At 41.6% G+C, this 26,062-nt stretch overlaps 1 protein-coding gene and 1 long non-coding RNA gene across 2 annotated transcripts in view; one reads left to right on the top strand and one right to left on the bottom strand.

Moving 5' to 3' along the window:
• LOC149979463 (uncharacterized) overlaps nt 1-6,750 on the bottom strand; it is a 33,388-nt gene extending 26,638 nt beyond the window's left edge. Inside the window, exons 1-2 of the long non-coding RNA XR_016484332.1 lie at nt 6,625-6,750; nt 6,195-6,256 (exon numbers count right to left, since the gene is read on the bottom strand). This is a non-coding gene — a long non-coding RNA (uncharacterized LOC149979463). The remainder of the gene's footprint in view (nt 1-6,194; nt 6,257-6,624) is intronic.
• LOC110535206 (reversion-inducing cysteine-rich protein with Kazal motifs) overlaps nt 1-26,062 on the top strand; it is a 95,448-nt gene that overhangs the window by 33,112 nt on the left and 36,274 nt on the right. The window contains exons 4-9 of the mRNA XM_036934755.2: nt 3,671-3,707; nt 4,008-4,093; nt 4,176-4,223; nt 18,700-18,733; nt 21,798-21,995; nt 24,493-24,757. Coding sequence (XP_036790650.1) covers nt 3,671-3,707; nt 4,008-4,093; nt 4,176-4,223; nt 18,700-18,733; nt 21,798-21,995; nt 24,493-24,757 — 668 coding nt within the window. The remainder of the gene's footprint in view (nt 1-3,670; nt 3,708-4,007; nt 4,094-4,175; nt 4,224-18,699; nt 18,734-21,797; nt 21,996-24,492; nt 24,758-26,062) is intronic.

Below are 26,062 nucleotides of genomic sequence, written 5' to 3'. Positions count from 1 at the left end.
TACTAAAGGTACAAAGAAGTATTCAAGAAGTATCAAAGAAGTATTAAGGAAGTATCTAAGAACTATCAAAGTATTCAAGAAGTATCAAAGAAGTATTAAAGAAGTATCTAAGAACTATCAAAGTATTCAAGAAGTATCAAAGAAGTATTAAAGAAGTATCTAAGAACTATCAAAGTATTCAAGAAGTATCAAAGAAGTATTAAAGAAGTATCTAAGAACTATCAAAGTATTCAAGAAGTATCAAAGAAGTATTAAAGAAGTATCTAAGAACTATCAAAGTATTCAAGAAGTATTCAAGAAGTATCAAAGACGTATCAAAAAGTATCAAATAAGTATTCAAGAATTATCAAAGAAGTATTAAGGAAGTATCAAAGAAGTATTAAAGAAGTATCTAAGAACTATCAAAGTATTCAAGAAGTATCAAAGAAGTATTAAAGAAGTATCTAAGAACTATCAAAGTATTAAAGAAGTATCAAAAAAGTATCAGAGAAGTATCAAAGTTTTAAAGAAGTATCAAAGTAACATCAAAGAAGTATCAAAGTATTAAAGAAGTCTGACCGTATTAAAGAAATATCTAATAAGTATCAACGTATCTAAGAAGGATCTAAGAAGTATTAATGTATTAAAGAAGTATCTAATACGTTTCAAAGTATTAAAGAAATATCAAATAATTATTAATGTATCAAAGAAGTATTAATGTATCAAAGAAGTATTAATGTATCAAAGAAGTATTAATGTATCAAAGAAGTATTAATGTATCAAAGAAGTATCAAAGAAGTATAAAAGTATCAACAAAGTATCGAATAAGTATCCAAGAAGTATCCAAGAAGTTTCAAAGAAGTGTCTAAGAAGTATCAAAGTATCAAATAAGTATCACAGTATCAAATAAGTATCAAAGTATCAAATAAGTATCAAAGTATCAAATAAGTATCTTAGAAGTACCAAAGAAGTATCAAAGAAGTATAAAAGTATCAACAAAGTATCGAAGAAGTATCCAAGAAGTATCCAAGAAGTTTCAAAGAAGTGTCTAAGAAGTATCAAAGTATCAAATAAGTATCACAGTATCAAATAAGTATCAAAGTATCAAAGCAGTATCAAAGTATCAAAGAAGTATCAAATAATGATGTAAGAAGTATCAAAGTATTAAAGAAGTATCAAAGTATCAGAAAAGTATCAAATAAGTATATAAGAAGTATCAAAGAGGCATCAAAGTATCAAAGAAGTATTAAAGAAGGACCAAATAAGTATTAAAGAAGTATTAAAGAAGTATCAAAGAAGTATCAAATAAGTATTAATGTATCAAAGAAGGATCAAAGAAGTATCAAATTATCTAAAGTATCAACAAAGTATCAAATAAGTATTAAAAAAGTATCAAGGTATCAAAGAAGTATTAATGTATCAAATAAGTATCAACGTATCTAAGAAGGATCTAAGAAGTATTAAAAAAGTGTCAAAGTATCAAAGAAGTATAAAAGTATCTAAGAAGTATGAACGAAGTATCCAAGAAATATCAAAGAAGTTCCAAATAAGTATCTAAGAAGTATTAAAGTAGGATCAAATAAATATCAAAGAAGTATCAATGTATCTAATAAGTATCTAAGAAGTATTATAAAAGTGTCAAAGAAGTATCAAAGAAGTATAAATTTATCAACAAAGTATCCAAGAAGTATCAAAGAAGTTTCAAAGAAGTATCTAAGAAGTTATAAAAGTATCAAAGAAGTACTAAAGAAGTATCAAAGTAATAAAGAAGTATCGAAGAAGTATCAAATTATCTAAAGTATCAACAAAGTATCAAAGAAGTATCAAAGAGTGGGGCTTGAAACAAGGCTAAACACTCCCCACCCACCAACGTAACTACAAACCTGGAGAGCCCAACTGTTTTTCATCTGCACTGCTCCAAACAGCCAATTAGAAACGAGTCTGTCATTAGCTAGAGTTAAATACTTTGTGTCCTGCTATTAATGAGCTGGGTGGGGAGTGTTTTGCCAAAATGGATCTGATTTGGTGATTTTGGAAACGATTTCAGCAGCATATTAGTACTGCTGCTCCAAGGTCCCTCTCACCGTCAGACACCACAAAACATCTCACAGCCGTTCCAATGGATTGTTTCTAAGGGATTGTTTCTAAGGGATTGTTTCTAAGGGACTGTTTATAAGGGATTGTTTCTAAGGGACTGTTTCTAACGGATTGTTTCTAAGGGACTGTTTCTAAGGGATTGTTTCTAAGGGATTGTTTCTAAGGGATTGTTTCTAAGGGACTGTTTCTAAGGGACTATTTCTAAGGGATTGTTTCTAAGGGATTGTTTCTAAGGGATTGTTTCTAAGGGATTGTTTCTAAGGGACTGTTTCTAAGGGACTGTTTCTAAGGGACTGTTTCTAAGGGATTGTTTCTAAGGGATTGTTTCTAAGGGATTGTTTCCAATGGATTGTTTCTAAGGGATTGTTTCCAAGGGATTGTTTCCAAGGGATTGTTTCTAAGGGACTGTTTCTAAGGGATTGTTTCCAAGGGATTGTTTCCAAGGGATTGTTTCCAAGGGATTGTTTCCAAGGGATTGTTTCCAAGGGATTGTTTCCAAGGGATTGTTTTGTAAGGGATTGTTTCCAAGGGACTGTTTCTTGGCATGTTGAGGTCTAATAGTAGTTGTACTTGGAGGGCTGCTAAATTCCACCCTCCACTGCCATTCGTCCTTCATGTTCCCAAATCTTCTTGGGTTCCCCTTCATCACAAATTATGTTTATGGTTCATGTAGAGATACCATTTCTCTCCGTCGGCATTGTAAAGGATGGTGAAGCCTCCTGACAAGTGGCTCCTCTGTTTGAGAGCCAACAGACATAAGGGACTGAGCTGAACCTCAGACAATGTCCAGTTTATATAGTTCATTATCTTGTTCAGGGCTAGAGACAGAGAATGCTCTCTGGGCCTCTCACTGCTCTATCTCCACGCGTCATGTTTTTAGTCCATACGTGCCGGGGATGTTTGTGTTTATTGCTGTGTCTTATTAATCCCACAATATATTACCACAAACCTCTTATGAGTTTGTGTGGTTTATATGTCTCTGTTTCCACTGCATTAATATATTTTTTAATTAGACGGCAGTCATATAAATAAATAAATGTTCTCTATGAAATTCAATAGCCCCTGCAAACGCAGTAAATTACAGTATGCTGTTTCACCCAAAGAACCACTAGTTATCTGATATAATTTCCTGTTGAGAGATGAAAGACAAAAACTAAGAGAGGATTTCTAGAAATGAACGGACATTCTTACTTTCAACTAAGGCCCCTGCCGGGGCGGCAGCGTAGCCTAGTGGTTAGAGCGTTGGACTAGTAACCGGAAGGTTGCGAGTTCAAACCCCCGAGCTGACAAGGTACAAATCTGTCGTTCTGCCCCTGAACAGGCAGTTAACCCACTGTTCCCAGGCCGTCATTGAAAATAAGAATTTGTTCTTAACTGACTTGCCTGGTTAAATAAAGGTAAAATAAAAAAAAATAACAGAGGTCTTCCACGTGGCTCCTTCCTTTGAATGTTGTCCAACTCCAGAAAAACCTCTGTACATCAAAACAACCTGTCCTTCTGTTATGAACTGGGCATTTCCTTCCCTTGTTCTCTTGCTTGTTTTGGCATCGCTCCTCTGTTCATAATGAAATGACCTTTTCTCTCTGTTTCACAGAATGAGCTTTGGATCTGCATCAACTCCACTCTACCTGGTGAGCTATGGGGGGAGCGTTTCCAAGGGGATACACGCTGCCATTACAGACAAATCCACCTGTCAGAACATAATGCCTCCCAGATGCAAAAACATTATTGCTTAGCTCAACACTTTGTACCCACTGAGCCCACACTAAAAGTCCATATATGTCCACAGTTTAATATGCTGCCCATAAGCGTCTAAATGTTTTGCAAAACCCCCCGCCAGAGGATAAAGTTAATCCATACGTTAATTCTGATAATGCTACACCCATCAAGGGGTTTGTGGGTAATGTGGACCATTTTTGTTTTGTCTACAGGGTCGTCCAGGAAGTCTGATGGTTGGGTGGGCCTGGGCTGCTGTGAGCTGGCCATCTCGGCCGAGTGCCGCAGGGACTGCAAGCAGGTGAGGGAGGAAGTTAGTTTGGCCCGTTGTAAGCCTTATCCATTTTGCACATCACCTCATTTCCCATTCTCTGACCCTATAGGCATCATCCAAGACTGACATCACAAGAGTATGCAAAAAAGACACAGAGGTAAGTAAAACAAGGTCATGTTTTGTGTAGTGGTATGTGCTTGAAATTGAGTATCACACATACTGTTGACTTTGAGAGACTGTATTGTAGTCTCTGGCTGCCTTTCCCTGGCCTTTAAAACCTCAGTGCTGATTGGAGCCTGTCTTGTCAAAGGAGGAGAGGAGTGAAGTCATCTACTCCCGCTAAGAAGATGGCTTAGCTCAGAGCCATATATATACAGTGCCTTGCGAAAGTATTCGGCCCCCTTGAACTTTGCGACCTTTTGCCACATTTCAGGCTTCAAACATAAAGATATAAAACTGTATTTTTTTGTGAAGAATCAACAACAAGTGGGACACAATCATGAAGTGGAACGACATTTATTGGATATTTCAAACTTTTTTAACAAATCAAAAACTGAAAAATTGGGCGTGCAAAATTATTCAGCCCCCTTAAGTTAATACTTTGTAGCGCCACCTTTTGCTGCGATTACAGCTGTAAGTCGCTTGGGGTATGTCTCTATCAGTTTTGCACATCGAGAGACTGAATTTTTTTCCCATTCTTCCTTGCAAAACAGCTCGAGCTCAGTGAGGATGGATGGAGAGCATTTGTGAACAGCAGTTTTCAGTTCTTTCCACAGATTCTCGATTGGATTCAAGTCTGGACTTTGACTTGGCCATTCTAACACCTGGATATGTTTATTTTTGAACCATTCCATTGTAGATTTTGCTTTATGTTTTGGATCATTGTCTTGTTGGAAGACAAATCTCCATCCCAGTCTCAGGTCTTTTGCAGACTCCATCAGGTTTTCTTCCAGAATGGTCCTGTATTTGGCTCCATCCATCTTCCCATCAATTTTAACCATCTTCCCTGTCCCTGCTGAAGAAAAGCAGGCCCAAACCATGATGCTGCCACCACCATGTTTGACAGTGGGGATGGTGTGATCAGGGTGTTGCTTTTACGCCAAACATAACGTTTTGCATTGTTGCCAAAAAGTTCAATTTTGGTTTCATCTGACCAAAGCACCTTCTTCCACATGTTTGGTGTGTCTCCCAGGTGGCTTGTGGCAAACTTTAAACAACACTTTTTATGGATATCTTTAAGAAATGGCTTTCTTCTTGCCACTCTTCCATAAAGGCCAGATTTGTGCAATATACGACTGATTGTTGTCCTATGGACAGAGTCTCCCACCTCAGCTGTAGATCTCTGCAGTTCATCCAGAGTGATCATGGGCCTCTTGGCTGCATCTCTGATCAGTCTTCTCCTTGTATGAGCTGAAAGTTTAGAGGGACGGCCAGGTCTTGGTAGATTTGCAGTGGTCTGATACTCCTTCCATTTCAATATTATCGCTTGCACAGTGCTCCTTGGGATGTTTAAAGCTTGGGAAATCTTTTTGTATCCAAATCCGGCTTTACACTTCTTCACAACAGTATCTCGGACCTGCCTGGTGTGTTCCTTGTTCTTCATGATGCTCTCTGCGCTTTTAACGGACCTCTGAGACTATCACAGTGCAGGTGCATTTATACGGAGACTTGATTACACACAGGTGGATTGTATTTATCATCATTAGTCATTTAGGTCAACATTGGATCATTCAGAGATCCTCACTGAACTTCTGGAGAGAGTTTGCTGCACTGAAAGTAAAGGGGCTGAATAATTTTGCACGCCCAATTTTTCAGTTTTTGATTTGTTAACCTTTCTGATCTCCCCATCCCGGATCCGGGATCGTGAATACAGACTCAAGCTCATTACCATAACGCAACGTTAACTATTCATGAAAATCGCAAATGAAATGAAATAAATATGCTAGCTCTCAAGCTTAGCCTTTTGTTATCAACACTGTCATCTCAGATTTTCAAAATATGCTTCTCAACCATTGCAAAACAAGCATTTGTGTAACAGTATTGATGGCTAACGTAGCATTTAGCATTAGCATTCAGCTGGCAACATTTACACAAAAAAACAGAAAAGCATTCAAATAAAATAATTTACCTTTGAAGAACTTCAGATGTTTTCAATGAGGAGACTCTCAGATAGCAAATGTTCAGTTTTTCCTGAAAGATTATTTGTTTAGGACAAATCGCTCCGTTTTCTGCGTCACGTTTAGCTATGAAAAAAACCCTGTATCCAGGATTGTGTAAATCTATCAGCAAGCTCATTAGCATAACACAACGTTAACTATTTATGAAAATCGCAAATGAAATGAAATAAATATGCCATCTCTCAAGCTTAGCCTTTTGTAAACAACACTGTCATCTCAGATTTTCAAAATATGCTTCTCAACCATAGGAAAACAATCATTTGTGTAAAAGTAGCTAGCTAGAGTTAGCATTTCGCGTTAGCATTTAGCGTTAGCATTAGCGTTAGCATCCAGCACGCAACATTAACAAAAACATAAAAGCCTTCAAATAAAATCATTTACCTTTGAAGAACTTCTGATGTTTTCAATGAGGATACTCTCAGTTAGATAGCAGATGCTCAGTTTTTCCAAAAAGATTCCTTGTGTATTAGAAATAGCTCCGTTTTATACATCACATTTGGCTACCAAAAAAAATCCATAAATTCAGTCCTCAAAACGCAAACTTTTTTCCAAATTAACTCCATAATATCGACTGAAAACATGGCAGACGTTGTTTAGAATCAATCCTCAAGGTGTTTTTCACATATCTCTTCATTGATACATCGTTCTTGGAAACATGGTTTCTCTCCTGAATCCCAGGAGAAAATGCCTGCACCTGAAGATTACGCACAAATTTAGACAAAGGACACCGGGCGGACCTCTGGAAAATGTAGTCTCTTATGGCCAATCTTCCAATGATATGCCTACAAATACGTCACAATGCTGCTAAGACCTTGGGCGAACGACAGAAAGTGTAGGCTCATTCGTTGCGCAATCACAGCCATATAAGGAGAGAATGGAAAACAGAGCTTCAGAAATTCTGCTAATTCCTGGGTGATGCATCATCTTGGTTTCGCCTGTAGAATGAGTTCTGGGGCACTTACAGACAAAATCTTTGCAGATTCTGAAACTTCAGAGTGTTTTCTTTCCAAAACTGTCAAGAATATGCATAGTCGAGCATCTTTTCGTGACAAAATATCGCGCTTAAAACGGGAACGTTTTTTATCCAAAAATGAAATAGCGCCCCTAGAGCTCTAAGAGGTTAACTATTTATGAAAATCGCAAATGAAATGAAATAAATATGCCATCTCTCAAGCTTAGCCTTTTGTAAACAACACTGTCATCTCAGATTTTCAAAATATGCTTCTCAACCATAGGAAAACAATCATTTGTGTAAAAGTAGCTAGCTAGCGTTAGCATTTCGCGTTAGCATTTAGCGTTAGCATTAGCGTTAGCATCCAGCACGCAACATTAACAAAAACATAAAAGCCTTCAAATAAAATAATTTACCTTTGAAGAACTTCTGATGTTTTCAATGAGGATACTCTCAGTTAGATAGCAGATGCTCAGTTTTTCCAAAAAGATTCCTTGTGTATTAGAAATAGCTCCGTTTTATACATCACATTTGGCTACCAAAAAAAATCCGAAAATTCAGTCCTCAAAACGAACTTTTTTCCAAATTAACTCCATAATATCGACTGAAAACATGGCAAACGTTGTTTAGAATCAATCATCAAGGTGTTTTTCACATATCTCTTCATTGATACATCGTTCTTGGACACATGCTTTCTCCCCTGAATCAAATGGTAAAGTAGAAGCAGCTGGCAATTGCGCACCGAATTCGACGCAGGACACCAGGCGGACACTTGGAAAATGTAGTCTCTTATGGTCAATCTTCCAATGATATGCCTACAAATACGTCACAGTGCTGCTAAGACCTTGGGCGAACGACAGAAAGTGTAGGCTCATTCGTTGCGCAATCACAGCCATATAAGGAGAGAATGGAAAACAGAGCTTCAGAAATTCTGCTAATTCCTGGGTGATGCATCATCTTGGTTTCGCCTGTAGAATGAGTTCTGGGGCACTTACAGACAAAATCTTTGCAGATTCTGAAACTTCAGAGTGTTTTCTTTCCAAAACTGTCAAGAATATGCATAGTCGAGCATCTTTTCGTGACAAAATATCGCGCTTAAAACGGGAACGTTTTTTATCCAAAAATGAAATAGCGCCCCTAGAGCTCTAACAATTTAAAAAAGTTTGAAATATCCAATAAATGTCGTTCCACTTCATGATTGTGTCCCACTTGTTGTTGATTCTTCACAAAAAAATACAGTTTTATATCTTTATGTTTGAAGCCTGAAATGTGGCAAAAGGTCGCAAAGTTCAAGGGGGCCGAATACTTTCGCAAGGCACTGTATATAGAGAGAGAGAGTCAGGCCAAGTTTTAGAACGGACGCCATTTTAGTGACCATATAGAACTTTATTATTGGATTGTTTGTGATGTAACAGTACGGGAGCGATGGAAATGCTTTTGGCAGTTCTGTGGGTTCTGTGAGTTCTGTGGGTTCTGTGAGTTCTGTGGGTTCTGTGGGTGGCACTGTGTGGTCTTTTCCAAGGATGGGTCCCGGTGTGCTTGGGGCCCTGGGATCCGGTGGGGTGGGGGTGGTCTGCTGGTCACTGGGTATACACAACCCAACTTGGGATGGGGAGGGGTTTTAGTGGGTGGAATGGTGGTGAACAATTGGAGGTTTTCTTAGTAGCAATGCAAATATCATGGTACAGCTATATATGGTACACTCAATCACTACTTTTTAATGGTGAGTTTACAAACATATATAATGATAAATAGATTTGTAACTTTTATCCCATTATGGCAGTTGGTGAAATTACCATAATTACCAAAAAGACTGGGGGGGTGGGAATATATATATATGGGGACAGAATGCAGTCAGACCATCAAATAATTGGCATATATATTACTCTTACAGAATTTCCACGTGGGCGAGGATGTTGGAAATGTATTCAAAGCCTATTGGACGATAACTAGTTTTTAACTAAAACAGAATAATTTAGAACTGACTTTTTCTGACATACTGTAGTTAGATCAGATCCCCTTATTGTATGGGACACTTTTAAATGTTCCTTTAGAGGCCATGCAATTCAATACTCATCTCTAAAACAAAAGCAATTCAGGTCAAATAGGTCCATATTAACAAAGGAAATGCAAGAACTAACAGTACAGGTAGATAGCAATAAAAACTGTACCATAGAGGCTCAGACTAAGTTAGAGGAAAGGGAGGGACTTATTCAAGAAAGATCTAGTGTAATATATTACAAAAATAAAGCGAACTGGATGGAATATGCACTAAATCATTTTTTTATCTTTAACATCGAAATGCTACCCCCAAAAAATGTACTTAGTCGCCCATGATTCACCTAACTATATTTTGAAAGAGGAAGTAAAGTACTTTAAGCATATGTTTTTGTTTTATTCTCCTCCATCTCCACTAACCAAAGTTAATTATATGGATTTTGTTTCTATTAATAATGTAAAATTAACAGCTGTACAGAAATACTCATGTGAAGGCCAAATTACAGAGGAGGAACTTCTTGGCTCCAGGGCTGGATGGCATACCAGTGGAGGTATACCAAACCTTTTTTGATATACTCAGAGGACAGTTAGTAGCATGTTTTAACCACTCCTATGTAAATGGTAGATTATCGAGCACTCAACAAGAATGTCTGATTTCATTATTACTGAGACGGGATCTACGTGGTAAATATAAAGATCCAGTCCATTAAAACAATTGGAGACCTCTTACACTTCAGTGTTGTGATGTAAAAAATTGAGCAAAATGCTTAGCACATAGAATTAAAAAAGTAATGTCGGATATTATTCATCCTAATCAGACAGGTTATTTACATGGACGATACATTGGAGGTGATATAAGACAAGTACTGGAAACAATTGAACACTATGAAAAATATGGGAAACCATAATACCAGCAACAGTGTGTGAAAACCTTGTGAAGACTTACAGAAAACGTTTGACCTCTGTCATTGCCAACAAAGGGTATATAACAAAGTATTGAGATAAACTTTTGTTATTGACCAAATACTTATTTTCCACCATAATTTGCAAATAAATTCATTAAAAATCCTACAATGTGATTTTCTGGATTTTTTTTCTCATTTTATGTCATAGTTGAAGTGTACCTATGATGAAAATTACAGGCCTCTCTCACCTTTTTAAGTGGGAGAACTTGCACAATTGGTGGCTGACTAAATACTTTTTTGCCCCACTGTATATATAAGGGAGCGCCTCCGACAGTTCCCTATGAAATGGCTTGCTGTAAACAAGCAAAACAACAGAGCAGTGAATTTAACCAACGTTGTTATTGATTAGCATTCAGGATATTGTGTATCCAAGTCTTTACTGTGGTGCAGTGTCAACAAATTGCATATCTGCTTTCGCTGGACATCTTCATAGTGTTAATTGTCAATCAGTGTAGATGAAGGGGAGGAGACAGGTTAAGAAGTAATTTTTAAACCTTGAGACAATTGAGACATAGATTGTGTATGTGTGCCATTCAGAGGGTGAATAGGCAAGACAGATTTAAGTGGCTATGAACTGGGTATGGTAGTAGGTGCCAGGCACACTGGTTTGAGTCAAGAACTACAACATTGCTGGGGTTTTTTCAACAGTTTCCTATGTGTATCAAGTATGGTCGACCACCCAAAAGACATCCAGCCAACTTGACACAACTGTGGGAAGCATTGGAGTCAACATGGGCCAGCATCCATGTGGAACGCTTTCGACCCCCTGTAGAGTCCATGCACCAACGAATTGAGGCTGTTCTGAGGGCAAAAAAGGTGTTCCTAATGTTTTGTGCACTCAGTGTACATGTATATGACTCTGGCTTACCTTAGCTATTAGCGTAGCTTAGCTATTAGCGTAGAACAGCATAGCAATTAGCTTAGCCTAGCGGCGTGCTAGCCGAGGACTCCTTTCATCTGGCTCGACCTCCTCATTCCCAAGCAAACAAAAAACTAAGTGTCGGGCTTAATGTTTAGTTTGGGCCACGACCAAACTCCCCTCCCCAGCTTTAATAAGGCACTGGCCTCTTTCATCTGTCCCTTTCATGAATCGTTGCTGCGGGAGCCAAAGCACGAAGCAACACTGTCCTTTATGGTCTTTTATGGTCTTTTATGGAAAGAAGCTGTGAGTTTTCTGATGGAGGGGTTAACTGTACTGAGGACAGGACAGTGAGTTTTCTGATGGAGGTTTAACTGTACTGAGGACAGGACAGTGAGTTTTCTGATGGAGGTTTAACTGTACTGAGGACAGGACAGTGAGTTTTCTGATGGAGGGTTTAACTGTACTGAGGACAGGACAGTGAGTTTTCTGATGGAGGGGTTAACTGTACTGAGGACAGGACAGTGAGTTTTCTGATGGAGGGGTTAACTGTACTGAGGACAGGACAGTGAGTTTTCTGATGGAGGGTTTAACTGTACTGAGGACAGGACAGTGAGTTTTCTGATGGAGGGTTTAACTGTACTGAGGACAGGACAGTGAGTTTTCTGATGGAGGGTTTAACTGTACTGAGGACAGGACAATGAGTTTTCTGATGGACGTTTAACTGTACTGAGGACAGGACAATGAGTTTTCTGATGGAGGTTTAACTGTACTGAGGACAGGACAATGAGTTTTCTGATGGAGGGGTTAACTGTACTGAGGACAGGACAGTGAGTTTTCTGATGGAGGGTTTAACTGTACTGAGGACAGGACAGTGAGTTTTCTGATGGAGGGGTTAACTGTACTGAGGACAGGACAGTGAGTTTTCTGATGGAGGGGTTAACTGTACTGAGGACAGGACAGTGAGTTTTCTGATGGAGGGGTTAACTGTACTGAGGACAGGACAATGAGTTTTCTGATGGAGGGTTAACTGTACTGAGGACAGGACAGTGGGTTTTCTGATGGAGGCTTAACTGTACTGAGGACAGGACAGTGAGTTTTCTGATGGAGGGGTTAACTGTACTGAGGACAGGACAGTGAGTTTTCTGATGGACGTTTAACTGTACTGAGGACAGGACAATGAGTTTTCTGATGGAGGGGTTAACTGTACTGAGGACAGGACAGTGAGTTTTCTGATGGAGGGTTTAACTGTACTGAGGACAGGACAGTGAGTTTTCTGATGGAGGGGTTAACTGTACTGAGGACAGGACAGTGAGTTTTCTGATGGAGGGTTTAACTGTACTGAGGACAGGACAGTGGGTTTTCTGATGGAGGGGTTAACTGTACTGAGGACAGGACAGTGGGTTTTCTGATGGAGGGGTTAACTGTACTGAGGACAGGACAGTGGGTTTTCTGATGGAGGGGTTAACTGTACTGAGGACAGGACAGTGAGTTTTCTGATGGAGGGGTTAACTGTACTGAGGACAGGACAATGAGTTTTCTGATGGAGGGGTTAACTGTACTGAGGACAGGACAGTGAGTTTTCTGATGGAGGGGTTAACTGTACTGAGGACAGGACAGTGAGTTTTCTGATGGAGGGGTTAACTGTACTGAGGACAGGACAGTGAGTTTTCTGATGGAGGGGTTAACTGTACTGAGGACAGGACAGTGAGTTTTCTGATGGAGGTTTAACTGTACTGAGGACAGGACAGTGAGTTTTCTGATGGAGGTTTAACTGTACTGAGGACAGGACAGTGAGTTTTCTGATGGAGGTTTAACTGTACTGAGGACAGGACAGTGAGTTTTCTGATGGAGGGGTTAACTGTACTGAGGACAGGACAGTGAGTTTTCTGATGGAGGGGTTAACTGTACTGAGGACAGGACAGTGAGTTTTCTGATGGAGGGTTTAACTGTACTGAGGACAGGACAGTGAGTTTTCTGATGGAGGGGTTAACTGTACTGAGGACAGGACAGTGAGTTTTCTGATGGAGGTTTAACTGTACTGAGGACAGGACAGTGAGTTTTCTGATGGAGGGGTTAACTGTACTGAGGACAGGACAGTGAGTTTTCTGATGGAGGTTTAACTGTACTGAGGACAGGACAGTGAGTTTTCTGATGGAGGGTTTAACTGTACTGAGGACAGGACAGTGGGTTTTCTGATGGAGGGGTTAACTGTACTGAGGACAGGACAGTGAGTTTTCTGATGGAGGGGTTAACTGTACTGAGGACAGGACAGTGAGTTTTCTGATGGAGGTTTAACTGTACTGAGGACAGGACAGTGAGTTTTCTGATGGAGGGGTTAACTGTACTGAGGACAGGACAGTGAGTTTTCTGATGGAGGGGTTAACTGTACTGAGGACAGGACAGTGAGTTTTCTGATGGAGGTTTAACTGTACTGAGGACAGGACAGTGAGTTTTCTGATGGAGGGGTTAACTGTACTGAGGACAGGACAGTGGGTTTTCTGATGGAGGTTTTAACTGTACTGAGGACAGGACAGTGAGTTTTCTGATGGAGGGGTTAACTGTACTGAGGACAGGACAGTGAGTTTTCTGATGGAGGGGTTAACTGTACTGAGGACAGGACAGTGAGTTTTCTGATGGAGGGGTTAACTGTACTGAGGACAGGACAGTGAGTTTTCTGATGGAGGTTTAACTGTACTGAGGACAGGACAGTGAGTTTTCTGATGGAGGGGTTAACTGTACTGAGGACAGGACAGTGAGTTTTCTGATGGAGGGGTTAACTGTACTGAGGACAGGACAGTGAGTTTTCTGATGGAGGTTTAACTGTACTGAGGACAGGACAGTGAGTTTTCTGATGGAGGGGTTAACTGTACTGAGGACAGGACAGTGGGTTTTCTGATGGAGGTTTTAACTGTACTGAGGACAGGACAGTGAGTTTTCTGATGGAGGGGTTAACTGTACTGAGGACAGGACAGTGAGTTTTCTGATGGAGGTTTAACTGTACTGAGGACAGGACAGTGAGTTTTCTGATGGAGGGTTTAACTGTACTGAGGACAGGACAGTGAGTTTTCTGATGGAGGGGTTAACTGTACTGAGGACAGGACAGTGGGTTTTCTGATGGAGGGTTTAACTGTACTGAGGACAGGACAATGAGTTTCTGATGGAGGTTTAACTGTACTGAGGACAGGACAGTGGGTTTTCTGATGGAGGTTTAACTGTACTGAGGACAGGACAGTGAGTTTTCTGATGGAGGGGTTAACTGTACTGAGGACAGGACAGTGAGTTTTCTGATGGAGGGTTTAACTGTACTGAGGACAGGACAATGAGTTTTCTGATGGAGGTTTAACTGTACTGAGGACAGGACAATGAGTTTTCTGATGGACGTTTAACTGTACTGAGGACAGGACATTGGGTTTTCTGATGGAGGGGTTAACTGTACTGAGGACAGGACAGTGAGTTTTCTGATGGACGTTTAACTGTACTGAGGACAGGACATTGGGTTTTCTGATGGAGGGGTTAACTGTACTGAGGACAGGACATTGGGTTTTCTGATGGAGGGGTTAACTGTACTGAGGACAGGACAGTGAGTTTTCTGATGGACGTTTAACTGTACTGAGGACAGGACATTGGGTTTTCTGATGGAGGGGTTAACTGTACTGAGGACAGGACAATGAGTTTTCTGATGGAGGGTTTAACTGTACTGAGGACAGGACAGTGAGTTTTCTGATGGAGGGGTTAACTGTACTGAGGACAGGACAGTGAGTTTTCTGATGGAGGGGTTAACTGTACTGAGGACAGGACAGTGAGTTTTCTGATGGAGGGGTTAACTGTACTGAGGACAGGACAATGAGTTTTCTGATGGAGGGTTAACTGTACTGAGGACAGGACAGTGGGTTTTCTGATGGAGGCTTAACTGTACTGAGGACAGGACAGTGAGTTTTCTGATGGAGGGGTTAACTGTACTGAGGACAGGACAGTGAGTTTTCTGATGGACGTTTAACTGTACTGAGGACAGGACAATGAGTTTTCTGATGGAGGGTTTAACTGTACTGAGGACAGGACAGTGAGTTTTCTGATGGAGGGGTTAACTGTACTGAGGACAGGACAGTGAGTTTTCTGATGGAGGTTTAACTGTACTGAGGACAGGACAGTGAGTTTTCTGATGGAGGGGTTAACTGTACTGAGGACAGGACAGTGAGTTTTCTGATGGAGGTTTAACTGTACTGAGGACAGGACAGTGAGTTTTCTGATGGAGGGTTTAACTGTACTGAGGACAGGACAGTGGGTTTTCTGATGGAGGGGTTAACTGTACTGAGGACAGGACAGTGAGTTTTCTGATGGAGGGGTTAACTGTACTGAGGACAGGACAGTGAGTTTTCTGATGGAGGTTTAACTGTACTGAGGACAGGACAGTGAGTTTTCTGATGGAGGGGTTAACTGTACTGAGGACAGGACAGTGAGTTTTCTGATGGAGGGGTTAACTGTACTGAGGACAGGACAGTGAGTTTTCTGATGGAGGTTTAACTGTACTGAGGACAGGACAGTGAGTTTTCTGATGGAGGGGTTAACTGTACTGAGGACAGGACAGTGGGTTTTCTGATGGAGGTTTTAACTGTACTGAGGACAGGACAGTGAGTTTTCTGATGGAGGGGTTAACTGTACTGAGGACAGGACAGTGAGTTTTCTGATGGAGGTTTAACTGTACTGAGGACAGGACAGTGAGTTTTCTGATGGAGGGTTTAACTGTACTGAGGACAGGACAGTGAGTTTTCTGATGGAGGGGTTAACTGTACTGAGGACAGGACAGTGGGTTTTCTGATGGAGGGTTTAACTGTACTGAGGACAGGACAATGAGTTTTCTGATGGAGGTTTAACTGTACTGAGGACAGGACAGTGGGTTTTCTGATGGAGGTTTAACTGTACTGAGGACAGGACAGTGAGTTTTCTGATGGAGGGGTTAACTGTACTGAGGACAGGACAGTGAGTTTTCTGATGGAGGGTTTAACTGTACTGAGGACAGGACAATGAGTTTTCTGATGGAGGTTTAACTGTACTGAGAACAGGACAATGAGTTTTCTGATGGACGTTTAACTGTACTGAGGACAGGACATTGGGTTTTCTGATGGAGGGGTTAACTGTACTGAGGACAGGACAGTGAGTTTTCTGATGGACGTTTAACTGTACTGAGGACAGGACATTGGGTTTTCTGATGGAGGGGTTAACTGTACTGAGGACAGGACAGTGAGTTTTCTGATGGAGGGGTTAACTGTACTGAGGACAGGACAGTGAGTTTTCTGATGGACGTTTAACTGTACTGAGGACAGGACATTGGGTTTTCTGATGGAGGGGTTAACTGTACTGAGGACAGGACAGTGAGTTTTCTGATGGAGGGGTTAACTCTACTGAGGACAGGACAGTGAGTTTTCTGATGGAGGGGTTAACTGTACTGAGGACAGGACAGTGAGTTTTCTGATGGAGGTTTAACTGTACTGAGGACAGGACAGTGAGTTTTCTGATGGAGGGGTTAACTGTACTGAGGACAGGACAGTGAGTTTTCTGATGGTGGGTTTAACTGTACTGAGGACAGGACAGTGAGTTTTCTGATGGAGGGTTTAACTGTACTGAGGACAGGACAGTGGGTTTTCTGATGGAGGGGTTAACTGTACTGAGGACAGGATAGTGGGTTTTCTGATGGAGGTTTAACTGTACTGAGGACAGGACAGTGAGTTTTCTGATGGACGTTTAACTGTACTGAGGACAGGACATTGGGTTTTCTGATGGAGGGGTTAACTGTACTGAGGACAGGACAGTGAGTTTTCTGATGGAGGGGTTAACTCTACTGAGGACAGGACAGTGAGTTTTCTGATGGAGGGGTTAACTGTACTGAGGACAGGACAGTGAGTTTTCTGATGGAGGTTTAACTGTACTGAGGACAGGACAGTGAGTTTTCTGATGGAGGGGTTAACTGTACTGAGGACAGGACAGTGAGTTTTCTGATGGTGGGTTTAACTGTACTGAGGACAGGACAGTGAGTTTTCTGATGGAGGGTTTAACTGTACTGAGGACAGGACAGTGGGTTTTCTGATGGAGGGGTTAACTGTACTGAGGACAGGACAGTGGGTTTTCTGATGGAGGGGTTAACTGTACTGAGGACAGGACAATGAGTTTTCTGATGGAGGGGTTAACTGTACTGAGGACAGGACAGTGAGTTTTCTGATGGAGGGGTTAACTGTACTGAGGACAGGACAGTGAGTTTTCTGATGGAGGGGTTAACTGTACTGAGGACAGGACAGTGAGTTTTCTGATGGAGGGGTTAACTGTACTGAGGACAGGACAGTGAGTTTTCTGATGGAGGGGTTAACTGTACTGAGGACAGGACAGTGAGTTTTCTGATGGAGGGGTTAACTGTACTGAGGACAGGACAGTGGGTTTTCTGATGGAGGGTTTAACTGTACTGAGGACAGGACAGTGAGTTTTCTGATGGAGGGGTTAACTGTACTGAGGACAGGACAGTGAGTTTTCTGATGGAGGGTTTAACTGTACTGAGGACAGGACAGTGGATGAGGGTCTACATAGAGAGAGAAGAGGAACGGGTTCAGAATATTTTCAGATAGAAATGTCATGAATAGAGCTGACTTAAAACTTCTTATGGAGGTGGTCCCTGCACAGGGACAGCTCAGCGGAAATTTCAGAGCGCCACCTATAGTACTCGAGTATAGTACTCGATAAATCTCAAACTTTCATAAAAATACACATGCAAGGTACTGAATTAAAGCTACACTCGTTGTGAATCTAGCCACCAAGTCAGATTTGTAAAATGCTTTTCGGCGAAAGCATGAGAAGCTATTATCTGATAGCATGCACCCCCCCAAAATACCAGCACGACACGTAAACAACAGATTTTGCGGTAGCCGGCGCTACCCAAAACGCAGAAATAAAATATAAAACATTCATTACCTTGGACGAGCTTCTTCGTTGGCACTCCTATATGTCCCATAAACATCACAATTGGGTCTTTTTCCCCGATTAAATCCGTCATTGTATACCCAAAATGTCATTTGCTGAAGGCCAGTCTGATGCTGCAAAAAGTCCATTTACAAGACGCAACGTCACTTTTTAAAATTACAAAAGTCGCCTATAAACTTTTACAAATCACTTCAAACGACTTTTCTAAACCAACTTTAGGTATTAATAAACGTTAATGATGTATCAAATTGATCACGGGGCGATCTATATTCGATAGCAGCAAGTCTGGAAATCATCGTCCATTTTTTCAGTTTCACAACATACTGTGGTGCGCCTCAAGAAAGGAGGGGCTTATTCGTGGCGACATCGTGTGGAAGCTGTAGGCGTTTATTTTAGGTCGCCTTAAACAATACATTGAATGGCGGACAAATATTTTTTTACCAGGGATTTTTACTCCTAAACACGTTCTGTTAAAGCCACAGACCCGATTTAACCAGTTTTAGAGACTTCAGAGTGTTTTCTATCCACACATACTTATCACATGCATATACTATATTCCTGGCATGAGTCGCAGGACTTTGAAATGTTGCGCGATTTTTAACAAAAAGCTGCGAAAGTTCGCATCATCCATAACAGGTTTTAATAATGGTTGTTCAGTGATGAGTGTTCAATAATGGAATGTTAGATCACAGAAGTGTTTTTCTTGTCTTTTCCAGAAACCACTGCACAGCTGTATCACCAAAAATGAGAGTAAGTTTCCAACATTCTCTACAACAAGATGCTAACCCAAGTGCACCAGTCAGAGTGTGACGTGGCTCAGTTGGTAACAGCGTGGCGCTTGCAACGCCAGTGTTGTGGGTTCGATTCCCACAGTGGACCAGTATGGAAATGTGTGCATTCAGGACTGTAATTTGCTCTGGATAAGAGCATCTGCTAAATGACAAAAAAAAAATGTCTATGTAAAATGAATAAACATGAAATCAGCCCTGCTGAGCCATGTTTATGTGCCTTTGGTCCGCAGAAATGATTTACAGTTTTTTTCGATTGCTAAACGACAGTGTGCACAACTGGAGTCACATGTGCAAAACTCTAACTACAGTCTGCACTACCAACAGTCACCTGAGCTAAACAGTTCACATCACCTGCAAAACTCATTCCAGGCAACACAACTCTTAACACATGGCTCAAAACACATGCAGCCAAACACTATGCACAACCCTCACTGAGATAACACACACGGTCACTCAGAACACACTGAAAGTAAAAACACTAGCATCAAACACCAATACAGAAAATACAAACTTTTCATTTTTACAGTTTGAACAATTTCAGTGACTTCATACAAAGTAATATTTTCTTCAAAGAAAAGAGTGACATTCTTTCACATGATTTATTAAATTTTTTAGAACAGAACAATTCTTTAAGGTAAATGAAAATTAGCAGTTTGCTTCAATAGTCTGTAGTAATTTACGGAATTACAGTAATGAGAAAAAAAAGGTAGAAACTAAAAGTACATACTTTAATTCAAACAAATAATTGAGGGGCTAATCCTGCCTCTCTCTAGCATCAGTTGTTCTTCAACATCACATCTAATGTTTTCTCTTGCCATGCACCTGGGGAAGAACCTTCTGGAGTGCCTTATCCATCCCTGGCAGTCCTCTGGACTCGTGTCCTCACATCCTGCACGCATGGCTTCCAAAAGAGACATTTGGTCATGTGGGTGGTGACCAAACACTTTCCACCTCCAGGCAGAGAAAAACTCCTCTATTGGGTTGAGGAAGGGTGAATATGCAGGCAGGTACAAAACCATAAATCTGTGATGTGCTGCAAACCAATCTGTTACAGCTGCAGAGTGGTGAAAAGCAACGTTATCGCAAACTATGACAAAAACTTGGGGTTTTCTTACTGGCTCCCCCTGTTCTGCTGGCACTAGCTGAGCATAGAGCTGTTCTAGGAAAGCTATAAGCCTTTCTGTGTTGTATGGGCCAATGAGTGGTGTGTTGAGAAGCAAACCATCATTGGCCATTGCAGCACACATGGTGATATTTCCCCCCCTTTGGCCTGGAACCTCCACAGTGGCCCTTTGACCTATAACATTCCTTCCTCTGCGCCGTGTTTTGGCAAGGTTAAATCCAGCTTCATCGATAAATACAAATGAATGTGATCTTTCCAGTGCTTCCACCTCCATTACTCTCTGAAAAACAGTAAGTGTACAGTTTTACTGTAGAAATGCTAGTGTTTTTTTTTACTGTAAATATTTTGTATAGCTGTGTATGTAACCTCAGACGTCTTACCTGGACATATTGGTATCTTTGCTCTTTTACCTGTTCACTGTTTCTCTCGAACGGTACAGTGTATAACTGTTTCATTGTAACTTGGTGTTTCTTTAGGACTCAAACAATAGTTGTTGTGCTGACAGAAATATATCATTATCAGCCAGCACTCTATCTTGAATCTCCCGCAGTTTTATTGCATTGTTGACAACAACCATGTCAACAATAGCATTTTCCTGCGCATCTGAAAATATTTTTCCTCTTCCCCCTGTAGGGGGCAGCCTTTGGGTCCTGTTGTAAAAATCTATTTACAGTCAAACTTACTGTAATATATATCTGTGTAAATATTCTATAATTGCAATACAAAATAGATTCCTGTAATGTTTTCATTTACTGTAAGGATGTAACTCTCACCTGTTTGCATGATGGAAAATTTGCATTACAGATGCCACTGTGGATCTTTGCAGATTGGGTTGCACCCTCAACCCTGCCTCTCTCAATGAGAGACCATGGTTCACGACATGGTCTATAAGTGTAGCCCTTATTTCATCTGAAATAACAGCTCTTTGTCTTCTTTGTCTTCCTCCACGCATCCGCCCTCTCCCTGCCACCCTTCTCCCTCCACGAACCCATCTTCCTTGTTCCATTTCCAAAATGAGTCTTTCTGAGCTCTACCTATATATACTGTAATATGTGTGTGTGTTCACTAACAAGTCTAAAACAAGACACCTGCTTAGCCTTTCAGCTGAAATTGCAATCAGCAGTGTTTGAAAGGCACAAGGCTGAAATCTATTCCGTTTTGAATGTGTGGTTCACAGTTTTGACAGCAGTGTGTTAGCATTTGAACAAAGTGCTGTAAATCCACAGTGTTGTGCAGGTTGTGGTTAAAGTCATGGGATAAGTGTGTAGAGTTTTGAAAACTGTGTTCAAGCAATGAAAAACGAACTAGAGTTTGGTCCACATGAACTGCTGCTGTGCAGACTGTAGTTAGAGTTTTGCACATGTGACTCCAGTTGTGTCCACTGTCGTTTAGCAATCGAAAAAAAAACTGTAATCAGTCAGTCAGCCGAGGAATCCCTTATTTGTATTAGGAGCTGCAACGCATTGGTGTGAACCTGCCCTGCAGACAAGACTTTGGGCCGATTTTGAGGATGTAAGGTCTTGCACTTCCTGAAGTCTAGCAACTGGGAGATCACCTCCAATGTTCACCATGCATATTTAATCAGACTATTCTCTAGGAAATCCTGGAAGTCTACTGTATTGTATTCTGATTAACTCCGCATGTTTGAATGTTGATCATGTTTGCAATGTCTGTCATCTATTTTATGAAGCTAAAGGCGACTTCAAGACAAAAAAATTGTCTAAATAGCCTTAATGATATTTACAATTCCATTGAAGTGAATGGAAAGCATATTGTAACTGTGTGTGTGTGTGTGTGTGTGTGTGTGTGTGTGTGTGTGTGTGTGTGTGTGTGTGTGTGTGTGTGTGTGTGTGTGTGTGTGTGTGTGTGTGTGTGTGTGTGTGTGTGCGTGCTCTGTCAGTGGGCTCGTTGTGCTGCAGCTATGCAGGGAGACACACCAACTGCAGAGATTACTGCCAGGCCATCTTCCGGACAGACTCCTCCCCCACCGTCTCGCAAATCAAGGCTGTCAAGGAATACTGCCAGAGCATCAGCCCCGAGCTCATCGGCTGTGTGGGCAACTACACCAAGTCCTACCCAATCAGGAGCCCAATAGACAGTGAGTATATCTAATACTGACCTATCAGTTGCCCCAGATCCAGTGGGTATCTTGTTTCTGTGTTGCATTCCTCCAATCACTGGCTATGACTTGGTACAGTGCATTCGGAAAGTATTCAGACCCCTTGACTTTTTCCACATTTTGTTACGTTACAGCCTTATTATAAATTCTTAAATTGATTTTTAAAAATGTTCTCATCAACGTACACACAATATCCCATTATGACAAAGCAAAAACAGTTATTTAGAGATTTTTGCAAATGTATTAAAAATACTAAATTAAATATCACATTTACGTAAGTATTCAAACCCTTTACTCAATACTTTGTTGAAGCACCTTTGGCAGTGATTACAGCCTCTTGGGTATGACACTACAAGCTTTGCACACCTGTATTTGGAGAGTTTCTCCCATTCTTCTCTGCTCTGTCAGGCTGGATGGGGAGCGTCGCAGCACAGCTATTTTCAGGTCTCTCCAGAGAAGTTAGATCGGGTTCAAGTCTGGGTTCTGGCTGGGCCAATTCAAGGACATCCAAAAACTTGCCCTGTAGCCACTCCTACATTGTCTTGGCTGTGTGCTTAGGGTCATTGTCCTGTTGGAAGGTGAACCTTCGCCCCAGTCTGAGGTCCTGAGGGCTCTACAGCAGGTTTTCTTAAGGATCTCTGTACTTTGCTCCATTCATTTTTCCCTCGATCCTGACTAGTCTCCTAGTCCCCGACACTGAGTCCCACAGCATGAGGCTACCAACAACATGCTTCACCGTAGGGATGGTACCAGGTTTCCTCCAGACTAGTCACTTGGCGTTACGAATCCCTTTGGCCCTGCTGTCTAGGGGGGATGGAAACGAGACCCGTAACACAACTCATGCAAATCATAATAGTGAAAAAGTAACAGTGAGAACGGAAAACCACAGACAACATAAATCTACCGTCAAACACTATTGGTTTATTTGAAAACACACGGTAAAGAGGGGCGGGAAAAGGGGCGGAGCTGAACCCAAGGAAAGAAACAAATATCCCAAAACACCCCTACGCTAGACTAGCCTACTACTATACAGCTAACTAACTAACCAAAAACACCCCTAAACTAGACTAGCCTACTACTATACAGCTAACTAACTAACCAAAAACACCCCTACGCTAGACTAGCCTACTTTAACAACAGCTAACTAACTAGCCTACTACTATACAGCTAACTAACTAACCAAACATACAGTGGGTGGTCTGCCCAGTTCTACCTAGTGTTCTTAGACAAAGTAGTCCTAAGAGTAATGTATACCCATTTTTCCAACCATCAAACAAACAGTCAATCACCATAACCAAAACAATACTCACAGGGTAACGGACAAAGTGACATGTAGTTGCAAAAACACAAAAGAGATCTCCCTTTACAAGGGAGAGAGAGAGATTAGACACAGAGAGATCTCCCTCTACAAGGGAGGGAGAGAGATTAGACACAGAGAGATTGAGCTCCAGAGAAAACAACTGACTGGGTTTTTAAACCAAGGGAAAGGGGATGTGATAGGGTAAAGGAAAAGGAGAAGGTGTCTTCTGATTGGGGGAATGATGATTGTCACCTGTGAGGGGAGAAGGACAGAAAATAAATACACACAGGATACACACTCAGGATACTTGTATCCGTAACACTTGGCATTCAGGCCAAAGAGTTCAATCTTGGTTTCATCAGACCAGAGAATATTGTTTCTCATGGTCTGAGTCCTTTAGTGGGCTGTCATGTGCCTTTTACTGAAGAGTGGCTTCTGTCTGGCTGCTTTACTGACAAGCTGTATTGCTTGAACTACATTGTCGTATTCGGTGCAAATAACATTTGATTTAATTTACCATAAAGGCCTGATTGGTGGAGTGCTGCAGAGATGGTTGTCCTTCTGGAAGGTTCTCCCATCTCCACAGAGGAACTCTGGAGCTCTGTCAGAGTGACCATCGGGTTCTTGGTCACTTCCCTGACCAAAGCCCTTCTTCCCCTGATGGCTTAGTTTGGCCTGTCGGCTAGCTCTAGGAAGACATTTTTTGGTACCCTTCCCCAGATCTATCCCTCGACACAATCCTGTCTCAGAGCTCTACGGATAATTCCTTCAACCTCATGGCTTGGTTTTGGCTCTGACATGCACTGTCAACTGTGGGACCTTATATAGAGAGCTGGGTCCCATTCCAAATCATGTCCAATCAATTGAATTTACTACAGGTGGGCTCCAATCAAGTTGTAGAAACATCTCAAGGATGATCAATGGAAACAGGATGCGCCTGAGCTCAATTCCGAGTCTCATAGCAAAGGTTCTGAATACTTATGCAGATGAGGTATTTCTGTTTTAAAATTTTTATAAATTTGCATAAATGTCTTACAACCTGTTTTTCCTTTGTCATAATGAGGCATTGTGTGTAGATCGATGAGGAACATTTTTAAATTAATCAATTTTAGAACAAGGCTGTAATCTAACAAAGTGTGGAAAAGTCCATATCCATCCATCTGTCTGTCCGTCCAGGCCTGTACTGCTGCGACCGGGCCGATGAGCCCCACTGCCAGGTGGCGTGCCGGCGGATCCTGCGCACCATGACGACAGAGCACGAGATAATGGAGGGCCTGATCGATGAGTGTGGCAGCCAGCCACTGCCCCAGGACCCGCTGTGGCAGTGCTTCCTGGGCAGCGCCCACCCCCCCACCAAGAGCGAGATGGAGACCTCACCTACCGCCAAGATGGACGGTGCCAAGCTGCACTGCTGCTACAAAGCCAATACCTCACTGTGCCGGTTAGTTGTACTCTGATGAGATGCTTGTAGTGATTACAATGGCTTACAGCTAGCGATAACACTCCCAGCCCGTCACATACTGCTCCCCACCAGAGACCAGGGTTCAATCCCTGCTTCCACCCTTCCTACATTTCCCCCCCCTCTGTTTCCAACTGTCTGAGTAAAGTGTACAAGGTAACTCCCGAGTGGCGCAGCAGTCTAAGGCACTGGATCACAGTGCTTGAGGCGTCACTACACACCCGGGTTCGATCCGGGAGAACCATGAGGCGGTGCACGGTGTCTCCGGGTTAAGCGAGCAGTATGTCTTGGCGGGGTTGTGTTTTGGAGGACGCATGGCTCTCGACCTTCGCATTATCCCGAGTCCGTAGGGGAGTTGCAGCGATGGGACAAGACTGTAACTACCAATTGGGGAGAAAAAATGGGTGAAAGTTAAAAAATATGTATATATTCTAACCCCCCCCCCCAAAAAAGTTCATACATAAATAGATACACTACATTACTAAATGTATGTGGACACTTGCTCGTCAAACATCTCATTCCAAATTCATGATCAAAATCATGGTAATTAATTTGAGAGTTGGTCCCCCTTTGCTGCTATAACAGCCTCCACTCTTTGGGAAGGCTTTCTACTAGATGTTGGAACATTGCCGCAGGACTTGCTTCCATTCAGCCACATAGTGAGGTCAGAAACTAATTTCTTGAAGCTCCCGACGAACAGTTATTTTGCTGACGTTGCTTCCAGAGGCAGTTTGGAACTCGGTAGTGAGTGTTGCAACTGAGGACAGACGATTTGTACACGCTTCAGCTCTCGGCGGTCCCGTTCTGTGAGCTTTTGTGGCCTACCACTTTGCGGCTGAGCCGTTGTTGCTCTTATAAGTTTCCACTTCACAATAACAGCACTTACAGTTGACTGGGGCATCTCTAGCAGGGCAGACATTTGATGAACTGACTTGTTGGAAAGGTGGCATCCTATGACGGTGCCATGTTGAAAGTCACTTAGCTCTTCAGTAAGGCCATTCTACTACCAATGTTTGTCTATGGAGATTGCATGGCTGTGTGCTCGAATTTATACACCTGTCAGCAACTGGTGTGGCTGAAATAGCTATATCCACTCATTTGAAGGGGTGTCCACATACTGTTGTATATATATAGTGTAGATATAAATTATTACAGTATACAGTATAGTGTAGATGGGGTCTTCCATGGTATGCAGGTAACTCATAGGGTTGGTTTCCAGGACACAGTTCTGTACACCTGATCAAAATACAAAGAAAGTCTCTGAACATTTGAGTTGATTTTTTATTT

The sequence above is a fragment of the Oncorhynchus mykiss genome, chromosome 11 (assembly GCF_057628025.1).
Source record: "Oncorhynchus mykiss isolate SJ-2025 chromosome 11, ASM5762802v1, whole genome shotgun sequence".
NCBI lineage: Eukaryota > Metazoa > Chordata > Actinopteri > Salmoniformes > Salmonidae > Oncorhynchus > Oncorhynchus mykiss.
Note: the sequence above shows the minus strand (reverse complement) of the source record. Positions and strands in the feature narration are given on the sequence as shown.